Consider the following 12,795-nt stretch of genomic DNA (forward strand, 5'->3'; position numbering starts at 1 on the left):
TCAGAGATGGACCATGTAAAGGTGAGAGTGGAAATTGGAAGCAAAATCGATACATTTTTCCAAGCCCAGATGAGAATATCAAGCGGCGCCGATACAGTCATCGATGTAACAGAAGAAGAGTTGCAGGAGCGAACTCGTGTAGGCCTGGAACAAGGAGTGTTCCACTCAACCCACAGAAAGACAGGCCAATCACACAAGGCATTTGTTCCAGGGAATGTCAAGCAAGGTGGAATAACATGGGTTGGAAATATAGCGAAGCGCTCTTAATGCAAAATTTTATCCCCTCAATACATCCCAGCGTCTGATCCTCTCCTCGTTTCCAAATGCAAATTCTAAAGTAACTCATCAATGCTTACACAGAATATTATTAAACCTCATTAAAACTAACCAGAATTGAGAATTACTGATTTTAAAAGTTGTGCTCAATCCTCATCTGGGCCGGGATTCTCCGAAAATGGGGCTATGAACCCAAGACCACCGGAAAACGGGTGCGAAACACTTCAGACTTTTTTCAAAAAGTCCGGAGTGATTCTCCGGTTTTAAGAGGGATGCTGCCGGTTTGGGCGGCACGGTAGCACAAGTGGCTAGCACTGTGGCTTCACAGCGTCAGGGTCCCAGGTTCGATTCCCCGCTGGGTCACTGTCTGTGCGGAGTCTGCACGTTTTCCCCCCTTGTCTGCGTGGGTTTCCTCCGGGTGCTCCGGTTTCCTCCCATAAGTCCAAAGATGTGCAGGTTAGGTGGATTGGCCAATGTTAAATTGCCCTTAGAGTCCAAAAAGGTGAGGTGGGGTTATTGGGTTACGGGGATAGGGTGGAAGTGTGGGCTTAAGTGGGTCGGTGCAGACTCGATGGGCAGAATGGCCTCCTTCTGCATTGTATGCTCTATCTTCTATGATAGCAGGGTCCCGGCGTGCGCCGCGCACTCCTGCTTCCGATACGGGTCCCTGCACTTCTGGCCGCGGGTCCGCACATGCACGCGGTGGCCATTTTTGCGCCGCCCCCGTGCAATATGGCGGAGCCACACAGCGGGCCAGCGCGGAAGAAGATAGGACCTCCTCCCGGATCACGCGCACCCACCGATCGTTAGCCCCCGATCGCGGGCCTGTCCTTTGTGGAGGCCTCCCCCGGAGTCTGATCCCGCCGTCCCCCCACTAGGACGGCCAGCACAGCCACGGGTCTGAGCTCCCGCCGGGTGGAACCAGGTTGGAACCATGCCGGCGGAACTCTGCGGGAACTCGGCCGGTCGATCACGGAGAATCGCCGCAGTGGCCTATTTCAACGGCCTCGACCAGAGCTGCATCGAACGCGCATGCGCGGCTGGCAGCGATTCTCTGGTCCATGGAGAATCGTCCCGGCGCCACTGGTCTAAGACCCCTTTCTCCGCCCCCGCGCCGAGCGCGATTTCGGTGCGGAAGCTCGGAGAATCCAACCCTGATCTCAACAGACCGTAAATAATTCTAAATAGTAAGGAATTAGACAGGAGCCTGGATGTCCTTGTCCAAATGTCACTAAAGGCTAATGGAATGTTAGCCTTTATCACAAGAGGATTTGGTTCCAGGTCAGGTCTTGCTTCAATTGTATAGGAGCTGGGTTAGACCACACCTGCAGTACTGTGTGCAGTTTGGGTCCCCTTACCTCAGCAAGGATAGTATCGTCACAGAGGGAGCGGAACAAAGCTTCACCAGACTTGTCCCGGGGATGACAGGATCGTCTTATGAAGAGGGGTTGGGCAAACTGGGCCTATATTCTCCAGAGTTTCGAAGAATGAGAGTTTAGAACCAGGGGGCACAATTTCAAAATAAGGGGAGACGCCACTTAGGATGGCGAGAAGGAGAAATCTCTTTCCACAGAGGGTTACGAATCCTTGGAATTCTCTATCCCAGAAAGCTGTGGAAGCTCAGTCACTGAGTATGTTTAAAGCAGAAGATTTCTGATTAACAATGATGTGAAGAGTTATGGGGATACTTATGGAAAAAGGCATTGATCGTACTGAATGGCGGAGCAGGCTCGATGGGCTGAATGGCCTCCTCCTGTTCCTATGTGCCTATAATCAACCTGTTTGACCATGTTATGTCTTCAGACATATAGAGTGAGAACAGCCGGAACATTCCAGCCATGATATTGTTTCTAAATCATTGCAACTTGGTTTGCTTATTTTTGATAGGTAAGGGTATTACGATTACGGAAGCAAGGCAGGTAGGTACGTGGAGTTAAAGTGCAGAACAGTCATGCACCAGTTGAATGGCTGAAGGGCTGATTGTTCACCTCTCATTCCTGTGTTCCTTAGTGAGTGTGGAAGCACAAATTCAAGTGAGGAAGGAGATGCTCCGCGGAGCCAGGCGCACTCAACGAATCCCCCTCATTCTCATTTCAACGCCAAAGAAATAACACTTGGATCTTCAAAATGGCACAGCGTGCACTGCATTGAAATGTAGCAACTCTCGGATGTATAAAGATAGCAGCCCTCGGCTCAGAGTAAGGACAACAATTATTGATCAATTTCTTTTGCCTTGCTTCATTTATTCTAGAGATCAAACTGAAGGTTTCAACTGACCTAAGGTCTGATCCGAGTGGTGCATGTGTAGGTTGTGATGTCTCTTTGCAAAGGAGAGAGAAATAATGGACAAGGATCACGTTTCTGGGTATTAACCTTCCCTTTAGAGAACTGTCAGACGGGAGGATTTTAGACATTAGGAAGAAAAACGGTTTTCAATAGGCAAAGTTGAAAGGCAGGTCGATTTATGGAATTCAAATCCCTTTGTGACTTCGCCCCCTCTTCATCCTGGTAATTACCTTCCAGCCCTACAGTCATGACTCCTTCGCTCTATCCCGTATCCCAATTCACACCAACTCTGTGTTCCTCTAATTGGGCCATTGTGTATCATTGCCTTTGACCCACTAATGCACTTACAAGTCGAGCATCCTTTATCTGAAATGTTTGGGGCCGAGTGTGTATTGGATTTTGGAATTTTCCGGATTTCTCTATATAATGTGCGTGTTGGGAACTGCGCATGTGTGGTGCGTTGAAAACTGAGCATGTGCAATGCATTGGGAACTGCACATATGCAGCACGTTGGGAACTGCACATGTACGGTGTGTTGAAAACTGCACATGTACGGTGTGTTGGGAACTACACATGTGCAGCACATTGGGAACTGCACATGTGCGCCGCATTGGGAACTGCATATGTACGGCACGTTGGGAACTGCACAGATGCAGCACGTTGGGAACTGCAGAAGTGCGGCGCATTGGGAACTGCACGAGTGGCACGTTGGGAACTGCACGTGCAGCACGATGGAAACTACGCATATGCGGCACATTGGGAACTGTACATGTGCGGTGTATTGGGAACTGCGCATGTGCAGGGGAACCTACCCAGAGCCTTGCGGAATTTCCCACAAGTGATGTCACATCGACGTTCGAAACAAAGTGAGGATTTTGGAATTTTGGAGTTTTCGGAATTTCGGATAAGGGACGCTGATCCGGTATATCTTCACATACCTGGCCTCTAAACTGGGATGGACTAGAACTAGGGGAATAATCTCCCATTTAAGATGGGGAAAAAAATTCTCTCCGAGGGTGGTGAGCCTGTGCCACTCTGTGCGCCAGAGAACACTGCAGGCTGGGACACTGAATATTTTTAAGGCTGAGCTATTTATAGTCTTGATGGAGGAAGGTTCGATTTGGAGGATTCAAAGAAGAATTAGAACGTTATCTGAAAAGGAAGAATGTGCAGGGTTGCGGGGAGAAGGCAGAATGGCACCCGGCGAGTTGCTCATTCAGAGGGCCGGTGCAGAGACAATGGGCTGAATGGCCTCCTTCTGCATCATAACAATGTGACAAGGGGGGGGGGGGGGGTAAAGGTTATTGGTGTAGGAAGGATTCTGGAGTTGAGGCCACAATCAGGTTGGCCATGACCTTGCTGAATGTGTAAGCAGGCTCAAGGGGCCGAATGGCCAACTCCTGGTCTCAAAACTCTGGAATTCCCTCCCTAAACCTCTGTGACTTTCTCTCCTCCTTTAACACTCGCACAGGAACCTGCTCCTTTGGCCAAGCATCAGTCCTCCTAAAGCTGCGTTCTTTGGCTCAGTGTCAATTGTTATTTGATTCCGCTTTTGTGCAGGGCTTTGGGATATCTTTCCGTTAAATGTGCTAAATAAATGACTTAAAATGATGCGGCACACTGAAAAATGACATTAATTAGATTTTTAAAAGGTTTTCCCAAGTCTTGTCACTTGCCTGCGGTTATTTTAGAAGTTCCGTCCAGCATTTCACTAGCACCGTATTTTCCTTTTGATTCGGTCTCAGATCCAGGATTGTCACCTGGTGTTTTACGAGCTACTGCTTTAAGAGCCACTGACTTTAACTGCCCAGGGGGCAGAAGCAATTCTGCTGCAAGAGGATGCAATCAGGCACCACCAAACAAGTCAGCCTTTCTTCCACATTGAGCCAATTGATTTTGAAGTAAATGTATAACTTTGGCCTAAATATGCCTGTCACACCCAAATTCATCTCAAAGATTTGAGAGGTCTGAAGTCAGGCAATCAGACACAGACGTTGCTAAGATAATCACGACTGTCACTGCTACCGGCTCCTGTAACAGGAGAGATGGTGCGAGCTGGAGTGGCGTTACTGCGGGTGACGAGGGGAAGAGGTGGGCACAGGGAAACATGGAGGGAGGCGGGAGAAAACAGAGAGGGGCAGAAGGAAAAGAAGAAGGGCATGGAGGGGAAAGAGAGAGGGGGGGAAAGGCTTGGGAGGGAAGTGAGAAGCCGAATAAATAGCAGGGAAAGCAAGGAGGAGGAAGCAAAAGAAAGAGGTTGGGGGAGAGAGGGGGAGATGCTCAGAATGAGAGTGAGCGGACAGAGAGAGAGAGACAAGACAGGAAAAGAGGAATAGAGATTACATGAGACAGGGAGACATACAGGGAACGAGGGAGATCACACAAGAAGGGGAGTGAAAATCAAGAGACACAGGAAGGGGAATATGATACAGGAACCAACAACAAAGGAGAAGGAAGGAAATAGAGAATGGGACATAGAGACTATTGATAGGTGAGATATGATTTCAAATATAAACAATGTTTACTGAAGTAAACTTATGGGCTTGCTGCCGAAGGTTTGGAGAATATCATCGAGTTGTGACATTTGTTGCCGCCTCACTATCTTGATCTGCAGAATCAGTCACCCTGGCTCCAGAATAAAATTTTAATTCGCCCGACTCTCTAAAACTAAATTGCAGCCTTACTCTCCAGCACGGAGGAGCTGCAAACACGGCAACAAGGCACCTTGTCAACAACAAGTGTTTAACCACTCACCTGTGATCTTTCACCCTTGTCTTCTCTGCTTTTCGGCTGCACCACACATGCGCTCCCTTCAAACCAACCTTGGACTTTATACCAATTTGCCTCTGGGCAAAGTTCGGGTAATCCAAATTTCGGATTACAGATGACGGAACAGGAGGCAACATCAGCATCTGAAACAGGAAGACAGATTTATGTTTGCATGAAGCATTCCCATCCGGATGACACTCGGGTCTTCCCTCTACCGCTTCCTGACAGCCATTGCAACCATCTCCAATGTCCAAGTCGGCATCCAACTCTGGATATGCCAAACCTTCTCCAGCATGAATTGGAAAAAGTGTAGCCACCCTCTTCAGCTTGGCAAACAGCTGTAAGGCCCGGCCTAGCTGCCAATACATCCCCTGACCATCATCACAGGCTCAGCCCAGAGATCCTATAGTCGCAGTTCAGCCTCTCCCCCCCAGGTCCCTATCAAGTTATCTCTCCCGGCCACCAAAATCCTTATCTATGGATGTATTAAAACACAACGAGATTCTTGTCACCTTCCGACCTCTCTGCACAGCCTACAAGTGAATGAGGATACATCACTTCCTGCCTTCACCCATATTCTGTGACCCAATGCTTCTGTCCTAACCAAATCCCCAAACAAACCATTTAAAGATGCTCATCCTCGTCTGCCAACCCTTCCATGATTGACTCTAGCCCTTTGCCTCTGCACAAAACCTTGGGCCCTCCAATACCAGCCCATTTGTCATTCCCCACCCCCCTCAATTCTGACATTGGAAAACCAGCTCCTGCCATTGTTTGCAGCCATACACAACCCATCTCTGCCCTGCCACCTCCCGCCAGATGGCCACACAACCACTCAAATCCATTTCCGGATATACCACCTCAGCAGGGTCACAAACACAGGGATGGGGGCACTGCATCATCAGATCACTAAACGCTTGTGAATGATGTCTATCTGTCCCCGAGCTGACACTTCAGCAGCCAAAGTGCAGAGAGCCTGAATTTTCCCTTTGATCGAGAGTCACTGAGGTCAAAGGTAGCCTCTAACATTCTGCTCACGAGCACCTAGCTCAGCACAACCCACAAACTGGGCAGAGAGCCCCATGATCGGCACAGCTCCACGCGCACACACACCGATTGACGTATTCTGTTGTGGGGCGGCTGGGGTAGCAAATTTAAAGCCAAAATATTAGCATTTTCCACTCCATTGTGCAAAGGTCCGCAGATCGCACATGGGACTCAGCAGTCAGCTCGGAACCCATCGGGCCTGAGCAGCAAAAACGTGTCGATCTCAATCCCGAGGAACTGTCTAAGACAGAAGAGCATTGTTTTGTGGTGAGTTGAATGTTTTTCTAATCTACATTTTCTGAGGAGTTGAGTCCCTGATAGGGTACAGGTTATGAGTACTGGCACCCTCGGCTCCCTCGCCCTAATCTCTTATTAATCGAGCTTCATGATATTTAGCTGTAAAAAGCATCACCCCAATCAATTGCAACATTCCTTTCAAAGTTAAGATCAAAATGCTGAACAGGTGACTTCTCTTAGCCATCAGGACTTGCCGTGCGCAGCGATATTTTGTGCTGTTTAATACTCCCATTGATTTTAGAAAAAGCTGGCCAACTACAAGGTGCAAGAATACGCATGGTTACGAGGAGAACGTGGGGGGACGGCACTGGAGATGTTGCTCACTCAGAGTCAATGGGCTGAATGGCCTCCTTCTGCGCTGTAACAATTCAGTGATTCAATCAACCTGACACAAAAACATCTAAAAAGAATAGGAAGCTAGCCCTGGAGAAATAGAATACTGGAGCAATAACAAAATCTGCAGTCTCAGACATCAATTCACACACAATTTCCTCATTTCCCAAACAGGCCAATGAACTATAGAACCATCCCACAGAATCCCTCCCTAAAGTGCAGAAGGAGGCCATTTGGCCCATCGAGTTAGGGCAGCATGGTAGCACAGTGGTTAGCAGTTTCTTCACAGCTCCAGGGTCCCAGGTTCGATTCCTGGCTTGGGTCACTATCTGTGCGGAGTCTGCACATCCTCCCCGTGTCTGCGTGGGTTTCCTCCGGGTGCTCCGGTTTCCTCCCACAGTCCAAAGACGTGCAGCTTAGGTGGATTGGCCATGCTAAATTGCCCTTAGTGTCCAAAAAACGTTGGGTGGGGTTACTGGGTTACCAGGATAGGGTGGAGGTGTGGTCTTGGGTAGGGTGCTCTTCCGAAGGGCTCGTGCAGACTCGATGGGCCGAATGGTCTCCTTCTGCACTGTACATTCTATGATTCATCACCAACCCTCCAAAAGAGCACCTTATCCAGGCCATTCCCCTGCCCTATTCCCATACCCCCGTGCATTGATCATGGCCAATCCACCTAGCCTGCACTTCTTTTACTATCAATGCACCTACCATGTGTGAACAGAAGATCCAAAATGTGAGATCCATGTTTTTCAAATTTAAACTTGTATGAGCATTGTTCAAACAGTACCACACAGGTCCCAGTCCCAGGTATGGGGCGAAATTCTCCGGAAACGGCGCGATATCCGTCGACTGGCGCCCCAAACGGCGCAAATCAGACAAGCATCGCGCCGCCCCAAAGGTGCAGAATGCTCCGCATCTTTGGGGGCCGAGCCCCAACATTGAGGGGCTAGGCCGGCGCCGGACGGATTTCCGCCCCGCCAGCTGGCGGAAAAGGCCTTTGGTGCGCCGCCAACTGGCACGGAAATGACATCTTCGGGCGGCGCATGCGCGGGAGCGTCAGCGGCCGCTGACAGCATTCCCGTGCATGCGCAGTGGGAGTCTCTTCCGCCTCCGCCATGGTGGAGACCGTGGCGGAGGCGGAAGGGAAAGAGTGCCCCCACGGCACAGGCCCGCCCGCGGATCGGTGGGCCCCAATCACGGGCCAGGCCACCGTGGGGGCACCCCCCGGGGCCAGATCGCCCCGCGACCCCCCTAGGATCCCGGAGCCCGCCCGCGCCGCCTTGTCCCGCCGGTAAGGTAGGTGATTTAATTTACGCCGGCGGGACAGGCATTTTAGCGGCGGGACTTCGGCCCATCCGGGCCGGAGAATCGAGCGGGGGGTCCGCAAACCGGCGCGGCGCGATTCCCGCCCCTGCCGAATATCCGGTGCCGGAGACTTCGGCAACCGGCGGGGGCGGGATTCACGCCAGCCCCCGGCGATTCTCCGACCCGGCGGGGGGTCGGAGAATTTCGCCCATGATCTTTAGTCAACTTGTATTTGTGTATTTTAATTGAATTGAATTTGATTTATTCTCACGTGTACCGAGTGAAAGTATTGTTCTGCATAGAGTCCAGACAGATCATTCCATACATGAAAAAAACAGGACGTACGATAAATACGCAATGTAAATATATAGACACAGGTTTAGGGTGAAGCATACGGAGTATCGTGCTCCTCAGTAGAGAAGATGTGTGAAGAGATCAGTTGCGTCCATAAGAGGGTCATTCAGGAGTCTGGTAACAGCGGGGAAGAAGCTGTTTTTGGTCTGTTCGTGCATGTTCTCAGACTTCTGTATCTCCTGCCTGATGGAAGAAGTTGGAAGAGTGAGTAAACCGGGTGGGAGGGATCTTTGATTATACTGCCCGCTTTCCCCAGGCAGCGGGAGGTGTAGATGGAGTCAATGGATGGGAGGCAGGTTCGTGTGATGGACTGGACTGTGTTCACGACTCTCTGAAGTTTCTTGCGGTCCTGGGCCAAGCAGTTGCCATACCAGGCTGTGATGCAGCCCGATAGGATGCTGTCTATGGTGCATCTGTAAAAATTGATAAGGGGCAGCACGGTGGCGCAGTGCTTAACACCTGGCCCCTGGTCACTGTCCGTGAGAAGTTTGCACATTCTCCCCGTGTCTGTGTCAGTCTAACCTCCGCAACCCAAAAAGATAAGCAGGGTAGGTGAATTGGCCATGCTAAATTGCCCCATAATTGGTTGGAAAAAAAAAATTGGATACTCAGTTTATTTTTTTTAAATGTAAATATTGTTAAGAGTCAATGTGGACATGCCAGATTTCCTTCATTTTCTGAGGAAGTATAGCCGCTGTTGTGCTTTCTTGGTCATAGCATCGACGTGGGTGGACCAGGACAGATTGTTGGTGATGTGCACACCTAGGAATTTGAAGCTGTCAACCATCTCCACCTCGGCACCACTGATGCAGACAGGGGTGTGTGCGATACTTTGCTCCCTGAAGTCGATGACCAGCTCTTTCATTTTGCTGACATGAGGGATAGATTGTTGTCATTACACCATTCCGCTAGGTTTTCCATCTCCCTCCTGTATTCTGACTCGTTATTATTCAAGATCCAACCCACTACAGTCGTGTCATCAGCAGTCTTGTTGGAGTTGGAGCCAAATGTTGCCACACAGTCGTGTGTGTATAGGGAGTATAGTACGGGGCTAAGTACACAGCCTTGCGGGGCCCCAGTATCAAGGACTATCGTGGAGGACGTGTTGTTGTTTATCGACTGCAATTCGCATACAGCCACAACTGGTCCACAGCAGACGCCACTTCCCTGGCCCTACACTCATTCCTGGAGCATCTCGACAACAAGGTCTCCTACATCAGACTCCTATTTATTGACCACAGCTCCGCGTTCAACACCATAAATCCCAGCCAAGCTCATATCAAAACTCTGAAACTTCGGATTTGGTTCCTCCCTCTGCAACTGGATCCTCAACTTCCTGATCCATAGACCACAATCAGTAAGGATAAACAACAACACTTCCTCCACGATAGTCCTCAATAGTCCCACATGGCAGACATGCTGCATGCTTTGTAGTCCATTGTGTTGTTTAAGCCTTGCCACAACCAACGAGAGTTCATGTCGGTAGTCTGTGACTCTAGCTTGGTCTGGTATTGTCTCTTGGCATCCTTGATTGCTTCGGTGAGCATTCCAAGAACTTTCTCAGAGACTGAACGGTCGTAACAAAGGCATAATTAAAGAAACGGGTTTCTAGGAAGGTGGGGAAGAGAGGCAGGAAGGCTGTAGGTTTGATGGAATTGTGCCGAGAATACAGCCTTACTGGCCAAGGATAATGGTGGCACCGAGGACATTTTTTTATGCCGATCACAGGCTAGGCTCAGAAGAGGGTAGGACACTTAGATCTGGGGTATGGCCATAGAGGGATCTGTTAACAGGGGTCTCAAATCCATTGCATTGCAGGATGGGTCAGGAAGCCAATTAAAGTTGGCAAGAGGAGGTTTTAGGAGCAGGGAACAATTAGTCCAGGTCCACGCCTGGTCATTCACCCCCATTAAAAACCTTGTCCACGTTTCCATGTACGTTGAAGTGTTAGTGCCAGAAATTAATTGACAAATAATAATCTTTATTATTGCCACAAGATGGCTGACATTAACACTGCAATGAAGTTACTGTGAAAATCGCCTAGTCACCACACTCCGGCGCTTCTCTGGGTACACAGAGGGAGAATTCAGAATGTCCAAATTACCTAACAAGCGTGTCTTTCGCGACTTGTGGGAGGAAACCGGAGCACCCGGAGGAAACCCACGCAGACACAGGGAGAACGTGCAGACTCTGCACAGACAGTGACCCAAGCCAGGAATCAAACCCTGGTGCTGTGATGCAACAGTGCTAACCACTGTGTTACCGTACCACCCAAATGGTGAAGCAGAGGAAAGCAACATGGGAGAGTGTCGGGGCAAGTGACGAATGAGGATTTCAGTGAGGCTGAGGTGGGGATGGGGGGGAAAGTCTGGGTGACGGGCAGGAACCTGAGATTTTAAATGTAGGGGCCTCACTGTATCCACAACCCAGGGGACCTTCCTCCATGGGGTGCTGCACACAGGTATATCTGACAGGGACATAGACTCGATCCTGAGCATCCCGCCCCTCTTGGGACACTGAAAAATGAATGTGAAACGAAAAGAGCAAATGCTGGAAACATTTAGATCGGCCCGCGTCCATGGACAGAACAGCATGTTTAACACGAGTCTGATACATCCTGCTCTGTCGCTCCAGTCACGCCTGCAAGATAAACATCTCGCCACGTATACTCACTATAACACCCCCACCCACCCCTGTCCTGCGGACAGCTTTGGGCGGATTTCAGGTCTATTTTCAAACCTATGCACCATCAATTTGATTTGAATTGAAACCCTGTCCTTTAAAGGTGCCACACTGCTGTCAATTTCAGCCTAACACATAACAGAGAGTATCTGCTGTGAATATTGTTACTGTATCCCCGCCACTGGCTACAATGTCCAGCCCCAGCCCCACTGATCCGCACCAGCAACCGCTCCAAGCCTTTCCCGTCGTTATGCAATGACACTGGACACACATAACCCCCACCCCAAACCAAAGGACAAATTAAATCCACAATCTTGCACCAACCTGCACCAATCCTACTTCCTTATCCCTGCCACACTAGCCAGCGATTGGTGGGAGGGCAGACCTCCGTTTGATTACTGCTTCCGGCCTATAGGGGAGACCGGTCCTTTGAGAAAAATGTTGCATTTTTGCAGCTTTTTCACATTCACACACCGAGTTATGCGGGTAATTACAGAGTGTGTGAGTGTGTGCCTCTGGTTGTGTAGCCTGGACATTTACACTCAGGTTGCCCTTATTCTGGGTGAACCCCCCCCCCCCCCTTGGAAATTCCTCTATCTTCCTTCCCGAGGATTAGCCCGAGCCCGAACAGTTTACAGGTTAAAGAAGCAGCCAGAAAAGGAATTCCAGCGCCTTTTATGCACTGCCCTTGTCCAGTCTTCGACATTCCCCAAAAATGCATCACAGACATTGATGCCACCTGGTTTGTGCATAGCAAGATCTCACAGAAAATGATGAGTTCATCTGTTTTGGGTGCTGTTGGTTAACTGAAATGTGACCAGGATGCAAGGATCCCCTGCTCTTTACGAATCAATGTCTTAAGATCCTTCATTCTGAACAAAGTCTATGGATTCTCTTAAGTTGGTTCTTTTTCAGGGTCACTCACATCTCTCGTTCTAATCAACTTCTTAAACACCTTTTGCAAACTAAGAGTGTCCCAAAGCGCTTTCCAGCCAACGAGGGACTTCGAAGTGTTGTCACTGTTGTACAGTAGGTACAGGAGATGTTTACTCCTTATTGGATAGATTCAGGGCGCATGATCTCCAATACGCTCCACCAAGTCATCATGTGCATCCCATGGATGGTGACTATTGGCAGGGGCGGATCTACTATGAAACTAATGAAACTTAAGCTTCAGGGCCCCTAATCCCGGAGGGGCCCCCGAAACATAGAACATACAGTGCAGAAGGTGGCCATTCGGCCCATCGAGCCTGCACTGACTCACTTAAGCCCTCATTTCCACCCTATCCCCGTAACCCAATAACCCCTCCTAACCTTTTTGGTCACTAAGGGCAATTTATCATGGCCAATCCACCTAACCTGCCACACTCCGGCACCTGTTCGGGTACACTGAGGGAGAATTGAGAATGTCCAATTCACCTAACAAGCACGTCTTTTAGGACT

The 12,795-nt window shown here is 49.6% G+C and overlaps 1 protein-coding gene across 1 annotated transcript in view; it reads right to left on the reverse strand.

Moving 5' to 3' along the window:
• Positions 1-11,704, reverse strand: part of h6pd (hexose-6-phosphate dehydrogenase (glucose 1-dehydrogenase)) — a 74,924-nt gene extending 63,220 nt beyond the window's left edge. Inside the window, exons 1-2 of the mRNA XM_072477922.1 lie at positions 11,677-11,704; positions 5,317-5,474 (exon numbers count right to left, since the gene is read on the reverse strand). Coding sequence (XP_072334023.1) covers positions 5,317-5,474 — 158 coding nt within the window. The 5' untranslated portion in view covers positions 11,677-11,704. The remainder of the gene's footprint in view (positions 1-5,316; positions 5,475-11,676) is intronic.
• Positions 11,705-12,795: the final 1,091 nt, after the last annotated feature.

The sequence above is a fragment of the Scyliorhinus torazame genome, chromosome 16 (genome assembly GCF_047496885.1).
Source record: "Scyliorhinus torazame isolate Kashiwa2021f chromosome 16, sScyTor2.1, whole genome shotgun sequence".
Lineage (NCBI taxonomy): Eukaryota > Metazoa > Chordata > Chondrichthyes > Carcharhiniformes > Scyliorhinidae > Scyliorhinus > Scyliorhinus torazame.